The sequence below is a fragment of the Leucopleurus acutus genome, assembly GCF_964270905.1.
Source record: "Leucopleurus acutus genome assembly, chromosome: 9".
Classification (NCBI taxonomy): domain Eukaryota; kingdom Metazoa; phylum Chordata; class Mammalia; order Artiodactyla; family Delphinidae; genus Leucopleurus; species Leucopleurus acutus.
The window spans coordinates 92,993,069-93,008,230 of NC_139144.1; the positions used below are offsets into that span (position 1 = coordinate 92,993,069).

Genomic DNA, 15,162 nt, shown 5'->3' on the forward strand with positions numbered 1-15,162 from the left:
TTATACAGGTGAACACAGAAGTTCATGCTACTTGCTGGAAGCAATAAGGATCGAATTTTGTGGAATCTGTATTCCACAAATCTCCAGGTATCCTGCCTCGTCCTCAGCGGGCTATCATGTTCTGTTGTACATCTAGGTAGCCCTTAAAACTGGTGGCATGGTCTCAGATAGATTCTTGCAGGAGAGAGACAAGATTTATGGATTCCATCAGCTTCTTCCAGGGGAGCTGCCCAATCACCAGGAGGGCACAGGTGATATGCTCGTTCAGATTCTCTCAGCCTGTCTACCAGGGTCAAACAGCAGTTTCCAGGTCCTCATGGCCAATGATCTTATAGTTCTGGCGGCTTTCTAGGTAGGCTGCCAAATCCGGGTCCCCGGCCTGCTGTGCTCTCTCTTGAGGTGTCTTACCCTGTAGGTAACAGTGAAAAGGAAAGAGACACGAACACTTGGGATAAGATTTTAAAAAAAGAAAATCATAGAAACAGAGCTACTCAAAGATGACTTGCTAAAAAAAAAAAAAAAGATCTTTCCACGTTTGCTGTTTTAGAATTGATGGGACACTTTCAGATCTAGTATTTGACAGATGCATCTCATCAAACGTGTGAGATACGCAAGCTCAAGAGAGACGATCACTTTTCAGAGGTGGGGTTCCATCAAAGGAAAGGGAGGCTCACAGAGTAACCAGGTACACAGCAGCGAACTGCGTGGCACAGTGAGTTTGGGAACCCAGATCCTTTCTGGAAGGGGGACAGAAATCACTGAACAGAAAAGCAGGGAAACGGGCATTCTGATTTCTAGTTTGGAACTCTTTCTGTTATACTAAACCCTGGGAAGTAACAAGCAGAAACAAAGAGGAAGGGATGGTCAGAAACAATCGAAAGGGGTTTCTTTCTTGGTTTCGAAGTCGTCAGTTAGGTTCTCCCCAATTTAGAACTGTTCTTATCTCTCCAAAAAGTAAGTTAATTTCTGACAATAAAAGTGATGGGTGTTGATTAAAGCAAGAGGGAGGAGATATGGGGATATATGTATATGTATAGATGATTCACTTTGTTATAAAGCAGAAACTAACACACCATTGTACAGCAATTATACTCCAATAAAGATGTTTAAAAAAAAAATACCAGAAAAAAAAAATCTTGGGAAAGTAGGAAAGCATAAGAAAATAAAAATCACCAGTAATTCCACTACAGTAAGATAACTGCTGTTAACCTTCCATAGAGTAACTATTTTATCTTTTTTCTATAGCCCTACGCATAATTATTTTTATGAAAATAAAACCATACTTTGTTTACATACTGTTAGGTAATGTGCTTTTGCGCTTAATAATATATCAAACCTTTGTACGTCACGAAATGTTCTTCTGCATCATTTTAAATGATTGTGTAACTTTTTGCAGTCTATTATGTTATATGTATATTTATATACACACAGTATTTTTGAAATGAGGCCAATGAACAGCAGTCAGCAGTAAAAGGAGGAAAGGTCGCCATTCTTTTGAATGTTTACAGACATTACTTCACACTCCTTGACGCTTCTAATTTTTGTTCAGTGATATCTATTTTAAAATATTGTTTTTTAAAATCAATTTTTATTGGAGTATAGTTGATTTACAATGTGTTAGTTTCTGCTGTACAGCAAAGTGAATCGGTTATACGTATACATATATCCACTCTTTTAGATTCTGTTCCCATACAGGTTGCTACAGAGTACTGAGTAGAATTCCCTGCGCTAAACAGTAGGTCCTGATTAGTTATCTATTTTATACCTAGTAGTGTGTCTATGTCAATCGTAATCTCCCAATTTATCCCTCCCTTTTCTCCTTGGTAACCATAAGTTTGTTTTTTACAACTGTGACTCTATTTCTGTGTTGTAAATAGGTTCATTTGTACCATGTTGTTAGATTCCACATATAAACGATATCATATGATATTTGTCTTTCTGCGTCTGACTTACTTCACTCAGTATGACAATCTCTAGGTCCATCCATGTTGCTGCCAATGGCATTATTTTTTATGGCTGAGTAATATTCCATTGTGTATATGTACAAAATGATATTGAGTTCTAAGGAAAAGGTAGAGGCATGATCATTGCACCAAAGTAATAACTCCACGTATAAAAATGCACACAAGCATTACACAAATTATCAAACACTTCTCAGCCTCCATCTCATCTATTGCAATGGGTGGTATCAAACTCAATTAAGGCTGATCCTAGTAGCCTACAAGGGGATATGGAGTAGAAGATAGAAGGGAAGTAACAATGGCTCTAGACTCTTTCTAAAATTTTACTTACTTAGTTGGGATTTAATATTTAACCATAGCTTCAAGTTCCTATAATAATTTTATTCAACTTGGTTACAGTATTTGTAGATTATCTTGTCTTCAATGTTAATGAGGTTGGGATTCCCAATTTCCAAATATTCAGAGAGATGGACTGGGGTGGGCCTCTGAGTTGATTTTTAAGGAGCCATTCCCTATTAAGAGAAATTCTCAAAATATTGCTTCTCTTCAAAAATTTCCAGAAGAACCAGTCATAATTATCATATTCAGCTTTCACCTAGCAAAAAATTATGGAATGGAAAAATTATAGGATCCCTGAAAAGGATGAAGCTCTATTACTTCATGAGGTAGGATCTATAAAACAAAATGTTGGGTGAAAGTTTATACAACAGCATGTACAGTATGACTTTACTTGAAGAAAATGAGAAAAGTAGACGTACCCACATGTGGGGAGAAATCATTAAAGTTTTAATGGTATATAGGTCTAGATTGTGGGATTTCTATTCTAGTAATTTTTACTTAAAAAAATTTTTTTTGCATTGCTAGAGTTTTCTATGTGAGAATGCACTATATTTATCATAAAAGTAATAAATTTTTTTTGCATTTGGAAAGAGCACATACATATGTAACACAAAATAGAAAGGAATCTCAAGGAACATTGAGCCCATTTATTTGATTCAGAAACTTAGATTAAAAAAGAGCCATCTGGGCTTCCCTGGTGGCGCAGTGGTTGAGAGTCCGCCTGCCGATGCAGGGGACACGGGTTCGTGCCCCGGTCCGGGAAGATCCCACATGCCGCGGAGCGCCTGGGCCCGTGAGCCATGGCCGCTGAGCCTGCGCGTCCGGAGCCTGTGCTCCGCAACGGGAGAGGCCACAGCAGTGAGAGGCCCGCATACCGCAAAAAAAAAAAAAAACAAAAAACAAGAGCCATCTGCTCTGGGGCCGGGTTTATTGGCCAGTCTTTTATTCGTCCCTCTGTTTCATCTGGTTCCTCCCTTCTCTTTTATCACCTGAGTTGAGGCCAGTCTCTGTGTGGTAAACAGGCAATGGCCCTGCTGTGTCTGAGCGGCCCCAGCAAGGAAGGCCAAGTCCACCTCGGATCATGGCCTCAGCTGGTCCTACCTCCATGGGTTGTGTTTCTCAATCAGGTTACACATCAAAGCACCTAAGTGCAAATATCATCTGGGAAGAATATCACAGTGAATAATTTGGAATCTTACACCCAATTAGCTAACCAGATAGGTAACAGACCAGCTAGAAACCAGGACCCAGCTTAACGAATTTGATAGCCTAGTGCTATCAGAATTAAGGCAGCCAGGGACCTCAGTCAGAGAGCAAGGATCTCGTGGGTCGCAAGGAAAGTGGAGAATCAAGCAATGCACCTGGCTCAGAACTGGCTCAGAAAGGAAAGAAAGGTCCACATGTCACAATGTACACTGCAGTTGGAGGAGACCCCAGGGTGAAGACTGCATATAAGTAGGGGCTCATCACTTAAATGAATCTAATGGGGCTGAAGTCATCAGTAGGCTTCTAAGTAATTTGTCTCTGTTTCTTGGCTACATTCGCTGACCCCAAACTTAGGTTAGTTAGTACCCACTTAATGAAATCCTCATCTATATATTAAAATTCTTCTCTGTAACCTTCTACAGTTAAGTGGCTTGTCCTTTCTTGGAGCCTACCCAGGGTGCTTTAAAGCCCTCAGAGCTGACCATGATCATGACCTCAGATCATCACAGAGAAGTCCTCTCTGGGGTTGATCTTCTGTATGAACTCTTCTCTCTGCCCACCTCTTTCCCATGGGCTGCAGTTCTCGGTCAACAGCACTAAGCTTCAGCTCCTCCTTTACTGCAGCTTTGGCCCTTTCCTTGGGTGCTCTCTGTGAACCGGAGCAATTCATGGTGCAGCCTGATCTCCCATCCTGGGAGTGATTGGTCATCACTCTGGCACCCATATACGGGGCCACATAAATCATGGGTTTTAAGCTATTCTGGATTAAGTAGCTGAAGGAGAAATTCCCAAGGGGCTTCTTGGTAGCCAGGCCAATGTCTTTTGCACCTGGTCCCGACCCTTCTAGTGCTTTGCACCTCTCACCCTCTCCACACTTGGCTGCTGGCAGCCAGCAGAAGCCCAAAGTCCAAAGGTCAACGCGTTCAGAGGTCTATAAGTCCCTTAGGCAAGCACACACCCTCCCTTTGTGCTTATACATTTAAACTGCAGTTTCTCTAAATGAAACACTTCATTTTTTTCCTCCTTTTTCCAAAGCCCCAGGCACTTCCATAAGTACAGAAAGGATGCCTTTGCTACAGGCACAAGTGAAGGCAATGGTGCCAGAGATCTTGCCCCGTGGGAGGATGCTTGCACTCACTCATCAAGTTACCTTGGAGTCCGTCTTTCTCAGAGATGCTCCTGCGTCCACCAGAAGCTGGCACACAGCCCGGTTCCGCTGGCAAGCTGCCTTGTGCAGTGCGGTCTCACCCCTAAATCAAAGATGAAATGAGAAAAGGGTTGGAGGCAGGAGTGAGAGTAGGGTAGAGGCAGCAGGGAGGGAAGTGAGGGTAGCATCCTCCCCCTGCCGCTCATGTTCTGTGCCCCTCGGCCGCTTTCCCTATCATCTGTGGGTGAGACCACGGCTGCAGGGCATGGCCAGGGGAGGTAGGTGAGGGGCTTAGTCATCCACTAACCCTAATATCTGACTCCAGCCTCTTTTTCAAACAGTGTTGGCTGGTCAAGTAGGCTGAGTGATTTTGTTTTAAGCGACTACTGTCTGATTTAAGTAATACCCAATGGCCCTATGAAATAGACTGATGGGTGTAGATGTGTCTGAACAGTGTGGAGCCACTCTCTCTGTGTAGTCATGTGGGCAGGGCAGGAGCCACCTAGATGGTGCGCACACAGGAGCAGCGATGGAGGACCACAGCACAGTGCTTGGTAGACCATCTGGCCCCGGGAGGAGTATCTCCTGGGAACCCAACTTCAAAGACCCAGGAGATACCCACTCTGCTCTACCTGCTGATTCCTGGTGAGTGGCAGGAGGGGGACAGCCACAGAAGATACCTGGGAGGGATGGTAAGACTCTGGGAGGGTTCCGCAACCACAGCTGCCCCACTGGGCAGCAGGTCAGCCATCAGTATGGGGAACAGTCAAGGCAAAGTGGCTGTTTCCCCCACCCCCACAAGCAGTACAGGGAGGAGGACATTCCCATTCTGAGTCTGAAATTGAAAAGACACTTAATGCCAAAGTGTTTATGGAAAATCAAATGCAGTCCTTAGGCAGACTGGGGTGAGTGATAACCTTGCCAATGGGATTTGCGGTACGTGGACAAACTCTGTGTAGCAAGGGACAGTTTCTCCCTTGTCAGTAAAGCCTGGTTAAATCCTTCCTACTTGTCCTCCTCCATCTCTCCTTAGCCCCTCCCCACACTCCACCCTGCCCACTCTTTATCCCTTTTCCAATTTCACTGGCGTTCTTTAGAGGCTCAACATGGCTTCCAGGGTTAAATGCTTAGCTTTTCTTGTTTCTGTTTGGGGAACAGTAGCTATTTTGGCGCTTGGGAATGAGAAAGTTGAAAACATTATCAGTCTGGCAACCATCCACAGAGCTGGTGACTTTCTCAACCAGGGCTTCTCTTCTGAAGCACAAAACATGGAAATGGTTGGAGGTACTATGTTCTTGGTTCTCCAGTGGTTGTATAACTTGTCCCATCTAGACTCAGCACAGAGAAATTGTTTCACTATACAAAAAGGATGCCTTAGGGCATTAGGGCTTACTTTTCTTATAAACCTCACTTGAGGAAGAGTACATGTGATGGGTAATTAAGAGGTAAGTGCATTAATTTAGACTTCTCTGTAGTTCAAGGTGCATCAAAGCAGAAGTACCTCACTTGAAGGAAGTTGTAAATGGTGACCAGCAACAGCTTCATGTGCAATCATCATGACAGGTACCATCTATTTTTATTGTGTATTCTCTGATTTAGAAGATTAGCCCTGCACAGTTATAAATACAACTGAAAGTAGACACTTTTTATCACTGACATTACAATTATCAATTGTATGCCCTAGAGGCTGCATTCTTTTCCTAGATCTGTTCTCAAGAAGATAATCTAGACCACATAATGTAAGGCAACACTCACGTTTCGCTGTCTGCCATATCCAATAACTCAGAAGGTCCTAAAGAAGAGGAAAGCAAGATGTCCATCAAAAATAGTTCAAAAACTAACCATTGACAAAAAATTATAGTCACAGAATTAAAATGCCTTGGGAAGCTGAATGAGAAAGAGTATTTGGTGACAGGGATAATAAGACCACCTCCCTTCCAAAAGAGAAAGGATCCCTCTACCTCCCCCTCATCAATCTCTCAGTCATCACCAGGCAATATGTACAGAATGGGAGATAAAAAATAATGATATGGCCTCTGCCTTCAAGAAGCTTTCAAACAAGTTGAAGAATAGAATAAATGAAAAATAATTAAGTGGCTACCTAGCGGGGCAAAGGGAGAATCAGATGGACTTTAAAGACCATTTTTCATTCTCCAGCAGCAGGTGGTTTGGGATGTAATCTTATGTAGTATAGCATGAAAGCTATGAGACCATATTATTAAGTATCCCTTTCTCTGACATAACACAGCAAATTAAACTAAGTCAAGATATTATCCAGTCCAATCTCTTTATTTTAGAAATGGGGTAAAATTCTATTTTTCATGAGATTTCCCTTCCAAAATCTGGAAGAAATGTTATATATAAACATCAAATGATTATAGATGCTTGATCAGGAATTAAAATGTTCTGTGCTTGCACATTCACAATTTCTCATTTGTTCACTAATTTATTCATTCAACCTGCAAACACTGCTAGGAATGTTCACCTTTCCCCCCAACCCTTCACACAATTCCTTACCTGCAGGTATCAGCTGACACAGATTTTCTCCACAAAGCCCTCTACCTCCCCACTCCTAATACTGCATTAAATGTCATTCCTTTGTGTTACCTTTGCGTACTAACCCCATTTCCTAAAATGGTGGGGGGTGGGGGTAATAATAATCATCCAAATTGAGACTATCCCTGACAAGTAGGTATATATGATCACCTTACCAATCACTCATGACACTTGTCAAGCCATGTTAAAATCACCTGCTGACTTGTCTCTCTCCACAACTAGACTCTGGCAAACCCCTTGAAGTTGTGGCCAATGTCTTGTCCACCGTGTCCTTCCTTGGTGACTGGCATGGAGCCTGGTGCCAAGCAGAGGCTTAAATGTTTGGTTGAATTAATGAATAAATGTGTTTGGAAGGGTCAGACACAGCTCTAGGTATTGAGCACTGTAAACTTTAGAAGTATGATCCTGGTGATTTGCTCTCCATATGGGCAGATCTCATTATCATTGAGCATTTATTTATGTAACTACTTACTACATAATTAGAAGAAAGTCAGTCCTAACATCATCTTCCCTAACTATGAAAGTCAGTGGTCAGACACTGATGAAAGAAACTGAAGATGACATGAACAGATGGAAAGATACACCATGTTCTTGGATTGGAAGAATCAATATTGTTAAATGACTCTACTACCCAAGGCAATCTACAGATTCAGTGCAATCCCTATGAAATTACCAATGGCATTTTTCACAGCACTAGAACAAAAATTTTACAGTTTGTATGGAAATAAAAAAGACTCTGAATAGCCAAAGCAATTTTGAGAAAGAAGAACAGAGCTGGAGGAATCAGGCTCCCTGACTTCAGACTATACTACCAAGCTACAGTAATCAAAACAGTTTAGTACTGGCACAAAAACAGACATATAGTTCAATGGCACAGGATAGAAAGCCCAGAAATAAACCCATGCACCTATGGTCAATTAATCTATGACAAAGGAGGCAAGAATATACAATGGAGAAAAGAATCTCTTCAATAAGAGGTGCTGGGAAAACTGGACAGCTACATGTAAAAGCTTGAAATTAGAACATTCTCTAATACCATATACAAAAATAAACTCAAAATGGATCAAAGACCTAAATGTAAGAACAGATACTATAAAACTCCTAAAGGGAAACATAGGCAGAACAACACTCTTTGACATAAATTACAGCAATATCTTTTTGGATCTGTCTCCTAGAGTAATGGAAATAAAAACAAAAACAAATGGGCCCTAATTAAACTTAAAAGCTTTTGCACAGCAAAGGAAACCATAAACAAAATGAAAAGACAACCTCCAGAATGGGAGAAAATATTTGCAAACAATGAGACCGACAGGGGATTAATTTCCAAAATATACAAATAACTCATACAGTTCAATATCAAAAAACAATCCAATCAAAAAATTGGCAGAAGATATAAACAAACATTTCTCCAAAGACGACAAATGGCCAACAAGCACATGAAAAAATGTTCAACATCGCTAATTATTAGAAGAATGCAAGTCAAAACTACAGTGAGGGGCTTCCCTGGTGGCTCAGTGATTGAGAGTCCGCCTGCCGATGCAGGGGACACGGGTTCGTGCCCCGTTCCGGGAAGATCCCACATGCTGCAGAGTGGCTGGGCCCTTGAGCCATGGCCGCTGAGCCTGCGCGTCTGGACCCTGTGCTGCACAACGGGAGAGGCCACAACAGTGAGAGGCCTGCGTACCGGGGGGAAGAAAAAAAACTACAGTGAGGTATCACCTCACACTGGTCAGAATGGCCATCATTAAAAAGTCTACAAATAACAAATGCTGAAGAGGGTGTGGAGTAAAAGGAGCCCTCTTGCACTGTTAGTGGGAATGTAAATTGGTACAGCCACTGTGGAGAACAGTATGGAGGTTCCTTTTTTTTTTTTTTTTTTTTTTGCGGTATGCAGGCCTCTCACTGCTGTGGCCTCTCCCGCCTCGGAGCACAGGCTCCGGACGCACAGGCTTAGCGGCCATGGCTCACAGGCCCAGCCGCTCCGCGGCGTGTGGGATCTTCCTGGACCAGGGCACGAACCCGTGTCCCCTGCATCGGCAGGCGGACTCCCAACCACTGCACCACCAGGGAAGCCTGGAGTTTTTTTTTTTTTTTTTTTTTTTTTTTTTGGAGGTTCCTTAAAAATCTAAAAATAGAGCTACCATGTGATCCTGCAACCCCACTCCTGGGCATGTATCCAGAGAAAACCGTAATTTGAAAAAATACATGCACCCCAGTATTGTACTATTTACAATAACCAAGACATGGAAGCATTCTAAATGTCCATCGAGAGATGAATGGATAAAGAAGATATGGTACATATATACAATGGTATGCTACTCAGCCATACAAAAGGATGAAATAATGCCATTGGCAGCAACATGGATGGACTTAGCGATTAAGTGAAGTCAGACAGAGAAAGACAAATACCATATGATATCATTTATATGTGTAATCTAAAAAAAAAGATACAAATGACCTTATTTATAAAACAGAAACAGACTCAGAGATATAGAAAACAAGCTTATGGTTACCAAAGGGGAACGGGGTGGGAGGGATGAATTAGGAATTTGGGAGCAACCTGTACATGCTGCTGTATATAAAACAGGTAAACAACAAGGACCTACTGTATAGCACAGGGAACTACACTCAGTATTTTGTAATAACCTATATGGAAAAAGAATCTGAAAAAGAATATATATATATATTGGTATAACTGAATCTCTTTGCTGTACACCTGAAACTAGCACAAAGTTGTAAATCAACTAAATTTTAATAAAAAATAAAGAGAAAAAAGAAAATGTTCTGTGTACTGAACATCAAAAAAAAAGAATGAAATGTCATTTGCAGCAACATGAATGGACGTAGAGATGATTATACTAAGTGAAGTAAGTCAGAGAAAGACAAACATCATATGATATTGCTTATACATGGAATCTAAAAAAAAAAAAAGATACAAATGAACTTATTTACAGAACAGAAATAGACCCACAGACATAGAAAACAAACTTACGGTTACCAAAGGGGAAAGGGGGCAGGGAGGGATAAATTAGGAGTTTGGTATTAACATATATATACTACTATATATAAAAGAGATAACAAACAAGGACCTACTGTATAGCACAAGGAATTCTACTCAATATTTTGTAATATTGAAAAAGAACATATATAGAGAGATATATAGATATATATCTGAATCACTGTGCTGTATACCTAAAACTAACACAATATTGTAAATCAACTATATTTCAATTAAAACAAAATGTCACTGGGTCAAGGAGAAAGGGGACTTTCACAATCCTCCTGGTCATCCAGGAGCTAAATCGCCAACTGTACCTCCTCTCTTTCCCATCTACTGGTCATCCAGGCTGGGTGAATCTTCTCTTGCACTGTCTGTCCTATTTGTTGCTCCTACGTGTCCTATTTGACAAATAAGCTTCCTAAAAGGTCTCTGTCAGGAACATATTAGCATGCAGGACTGTTACCAAGAAAACATAAAAAAGATCTTGCAACATCCAGATTTCCAGGTTTTAAATTCATCATACGTCCTGTGTCACCCCAGGTATTTCAACATTGAAGTTCACAGTCTTTCACTTGGAAGTACCCTTCCTCAATTTGTCCTCAAGGCTCCCTTTTTTTGGCATAAGCTCAACTGGTAGCTGCACAGTCACCCAAATATTTCTCAGGCTCTCCCAGCTGTGAGAGCTTTGCTCTCTCCAGTCCTGCTACCCAGAGAGGGATTTTCTACCCACACACCTAAACCTTACACATTCTTTAAAGACCAGTCTGTGAAAAGGTCCTGTGAAAAGGCCACCTTTAACAGATGGAATCAACCTGTCTTCTCTTTGACAGAAGGAATCAATCAACAGAAGAACTCCCATGATACTTATTGGACTATGGACCCTTGTACTATGTGTTTGCTTTGCAAATGTATGCCTCATCTCCTTAAATAAACTATTCTCCATCTTTTAAATGTAAGAACACTTGGATTATTTTTCATATCCTTCTAGCGTGTTCCCTATTTTACAGGTTCGACGAGGATTCAGTTCATTCATTTTTGTTCCTCAGTCCTGTGATTCTAAGGAAACATGAATGATGATCCACCCCCTCCCCGCCCTGTACCCCCGGAAGTGCCCAGCAGTCCAGTGATTAAGAGGGAGGGTTCTGGAGCTGAACCTCCTTGGTTTCAAATCCCAGCTGCAGCTTCCACTCACTAGATCTTGGGCAAGTTCATTTCATTTCTCAGCCCCTTGATGGTCACACATGTAAATCGGGATTAATAATAATATTTATCTCGCAGGTTTGTTATGAGGTTTCATAAGTTAATACAAAAGAATGTGCTTAAAACAGTAGCTGGGGCACTACATGAAATGCCTAAAGTTTAGGTATAATTAAGTGTCCTACTCTCTGACATAACACAGCAGGTTACACTAAGTCAAGATACTGGAATGTCAATGAGGGAAGGCGATATAAAAGGGTGCCTCGGCTCCCACTTACATTTGACGTAAGTATTGACTCCAATTCTGTGTCCTGAGAACCAGTCCTCCAGGCCTATTCAACGGCTGATGAGGCATCCCCCACAAGGTCAGGAGCAAGAAGGCTTACAGTGCCCAGTGGTCCTTTTAGAAAGCTCCTTCTGGAAAGCCACTCATTTTGAAAGGAATTCCATGAACACGAGCAGCCCGGCCTCACCAGTGTCCGTTCCCATTGTTACTGATAATTGTGTAACTGAGCAGGGCCTTCCCGGGACAGATCCCTCCGCCCATGTCCTCTGCTGTAACTCCTCTCTGGAGTCCCTAGACAATACTGTCTGATGCACACTTCCTGGGTTGTTTTACACACGCCAAAACCACCACCAAATAGAAACAGTTAACTACTTGTTGATCATGAGCCCCCAGACCTACCGGCACCTAAGGATTGATAACGTTAACCCCTGGGACACTGCCCTGTTACCTCACCATCAGCCAATCAGAATTGTGCATAAGCTGATCACACACCCTGCAATGTCCCTCCCCCGCCTTGCCTTTAAAAATACTTTGCTGAAACCCTTTGACGAGTCCGGGGTTCTGGGGCACGAGCCACCTGTCCTCCTTGCTTGGCCCTGCAATAAGCCTTTCTCTGCTCCAAACTCCAGTGTTTCGGTTTGTTTGGCCTCACTGTGCGTCGGGCACACACGAACGTGTGTTTGGTAGCAACTGCACAAATTTTTAGGCAACAGGGGCCTTGTCTCAGGTCCTCCTTTCCTCAGCACTGTCACTTGGTGCTCTCAGAGCTGCACCCGCAGTGGGTCCATGGACTCTGGGGTCCACGCCTCCGTGCAGTGAGAGGATGCTGAAGCAGTTTAATCTGTGCTAAACTGGCAAGGATCTGACACCCTGGAAGTGGGACAAGGAAGAGAAAGAAGCTTGTTCCTCAACTTTCTGACAAGAATCGCTATAAATGAAGCCAACCCAGAAGGATTCCAGAGCTGGTCATCTAATCTGCGAGTCAGGCACGCCTGGAGCTGCTTATTGTCTCCCCCTCCCCCTTTAATCCTCTGCAGCTGACAGAGATGAGAAAAAGAGCTGCTGATACTAAAACAAGATCCTTTTGCTCTCAATATCCAAAGAAACTTCAGTTAAAGGTTTCAGGAACAGCTCTGGAAAGATGGACTTAATTAACTGATAGCAAGAAGGGGCTGCAGAAGAGAAAAGGAGAGGAGGAGTGACTGCCAGGTGGGGCCTGAGACAAAGCTGTGCTTTCCCTCCCTAGTTGCGTCTTCAGTGACCCACAGGGAGCTCTTCCTACTAGTACAGCATGCTGTCTAATAGTGCACTGTGTGGGTTAGTAGCATTGGTGTAAGATTTGGAGGTGGAGGTGTAGCCAGAGAAATAAAAACAATCAACAAAGACCATACAAATTTTCCCTTGAAAGAAAAATACATGTGAAAAAAATAGCAACTATGGTTTTTGGAAAAGTTAACTTTAGTCTCACTCTTAAGGGAGAGAACAGGAGAAAGAGAAAACATAAAGATGATGGAAGTCCTTCAATATATACCAATGGGGAACATTTGGCTTTGGGCTTACTTCGTATTTCATGAATACATATATCCTGATTGTGGATACCATGCATTTCCCCTAAGGAGTTTGAAGGAATGCCATTAAGTTGTCAGCAGAGAATTCCTGATTGTTCCCTGAATATAAAGGGAACTCTTGGCTCTCTGTCCCTCCCAGGATTTACTAAAATATCCACACTCCATTCCATAGCTAACCTGCACCGGAAGATGACTGTTGAATCTCCACTGAAGGGATATGGGTACAAATTTCTCCATGAAATTTTCATAAGATGATCACTGCCCTTCTGCAGCCCTGTACCAGTTGTCACTAGAACGCTGCATATGATACTCATTTCAAGCCACCCCGTGCTGTGGTGGTTTATCCACGTTTCATTTCCCTCGCTGGGTTTTAGGAATATGGAAGGCAGAAGCCAATCTCATATTATGGATGCATTTTGGCAAGTCACCTAACTTTACTACCCTTCAGTTTTTACCACCTGTCAAATAGAGATAAGAGAACTTACCTTGTAGGACTGTTGGAAGAATTAAATGTATGAATACATGTAAAGCATTCAGAACAGTAAAGATGAGCAGTGATTATTACTATAACATTTTTCTTCAAAAGTGCATGGGACTGGGCTTCCCTGGTGGCGCAATGGATAAGAATCCGCCTGCCAATGCAGGGGACACAGGTTCGATCCCTGGTCTGGGAAGATCCCACATGCCGCGGAGCAGCTAAGCCCGTGCGCCACAACTACTGAAGCCCGCGTGCCTAGAACCCGTGCTCCGCAACAAGAGAAGCCACCGCAACGAGAAGCCCACGCACTGCAACAGAGAGTAGCCACCATTCTCCACAACTAGAGAAAGCCCGCACGCAGCAACGAAGACCCAATGCAGCCAAAAATAAATTAAAAAAAAAAAAGTGCATGGGACAGAATTTTTGAATGAATGAAACATTTAAAAATCCACTTGGACCCTGGCCAGTATATTTTTTCTCAGAAAGAGATCCATAAGTGGAACATGGATTCAAAAAAAAAGCTATGCTATATGAGAAATGGTCTGAAAAATAAGGGAAAGAAAAATACATTGTGGGGAATACACATCAGTATTCCCTGCTGAAGGCCAGGGAAGCTTTTCTTGCTTCGAAGAGAAGCAAAACTTCACAAACCTCCCAACATGAAAAAGTGAGCAGCATGGTAAGTAGTCAGACCTTCCAGATTTCAGGTTTGCTGCCCAGTCAGTGCTCATCCCATAGGTTCTTCCACTGAACTGATGCAATTTTATCATCGATCCTGCACTTGTATTATATATGATGTGTCTTTTGTCACATGCATCCTTTAATTTGCTTCCCACACCGAGGCATCCAAATCCCCTTTGCTATTCCTACCAACTCCCCGTGGCCTCTCTCTCTCTCTCTCTCTCTCTCCCCGGACCTCATTTCCCATTAGTCTCCCTGACGCTGCCAGCAGACCATTCCAAATCCTCCTCTGCCCCAGGACAAAAGCTGCACAGATGTGGGGAGAGCTGGCACTGGGAACTCTTAACAGCACCATCATCCTGTCCCAGCAGGATGGTGGTCGTTTCTCTCGGGGACCAGAGGCAGAAAAAGGAGGGGGGGTGAAAAAAAGAAAAGAAAGACTGAAGGCAGAAAAAGAGGGAAGACAAAATAAGCCATTGAAATCAGAAAGGAAATGCATGAGTGAGATTTCTATCAGGAAACACAGTAGGGGGCAGAGGGGTGGGAGCTGGGAGAATAAAAACAAAAGAGCAAAATGTGCCGGGGTGGGGGGCTGGGGTAAAAGACTAAAACACCATAGAAGTCTCTCGAAGGGCTAACACTGGGGAGGAGGGAGTGGGCAAATATGGCTGAAAGGAGTTGAAAAGCTGGCGCCGCCGGGGGGTGGGGGGTGGGGGGGGTGGGCGGGGGTCCCTCAGCTGGA

General features: G+C 42.8%; 1 protein-coding gene across 2 annotated transcripts in view; it reads right to left on the reverse strand.

The window, feature by feature from the left end:
- Positions 1–251: 251 nt before the first annotated feature.
- Positions 252–15,162, reverse strand: part of DGKI (diacylglycerol kinase iota) — a gene marked incomplete at its 5' end in the record, with an annotated part of 450,403 nt that continues 435,492 nt past the window's right edge. For both annotated transcript variants that reach the window (XM_082846809.1, XM_082846808.1), the window contains 3 exons: positions 252–409; positions 4,657–4,756; positions 6,409–6,445. In XM_082846809.1, coding sequence (XP_082702935.1) covers positions 293–409; positions 4,657–4,756; positions 6,409–6,445 — 254 coding nt within the window. In that variant the 3' untranslated portion in view covers positions 252–292. The remainder of the gene's footprint in view (positions 410–4,656; positions 4,757–6,408; positions 6,446–15,162) is intronic.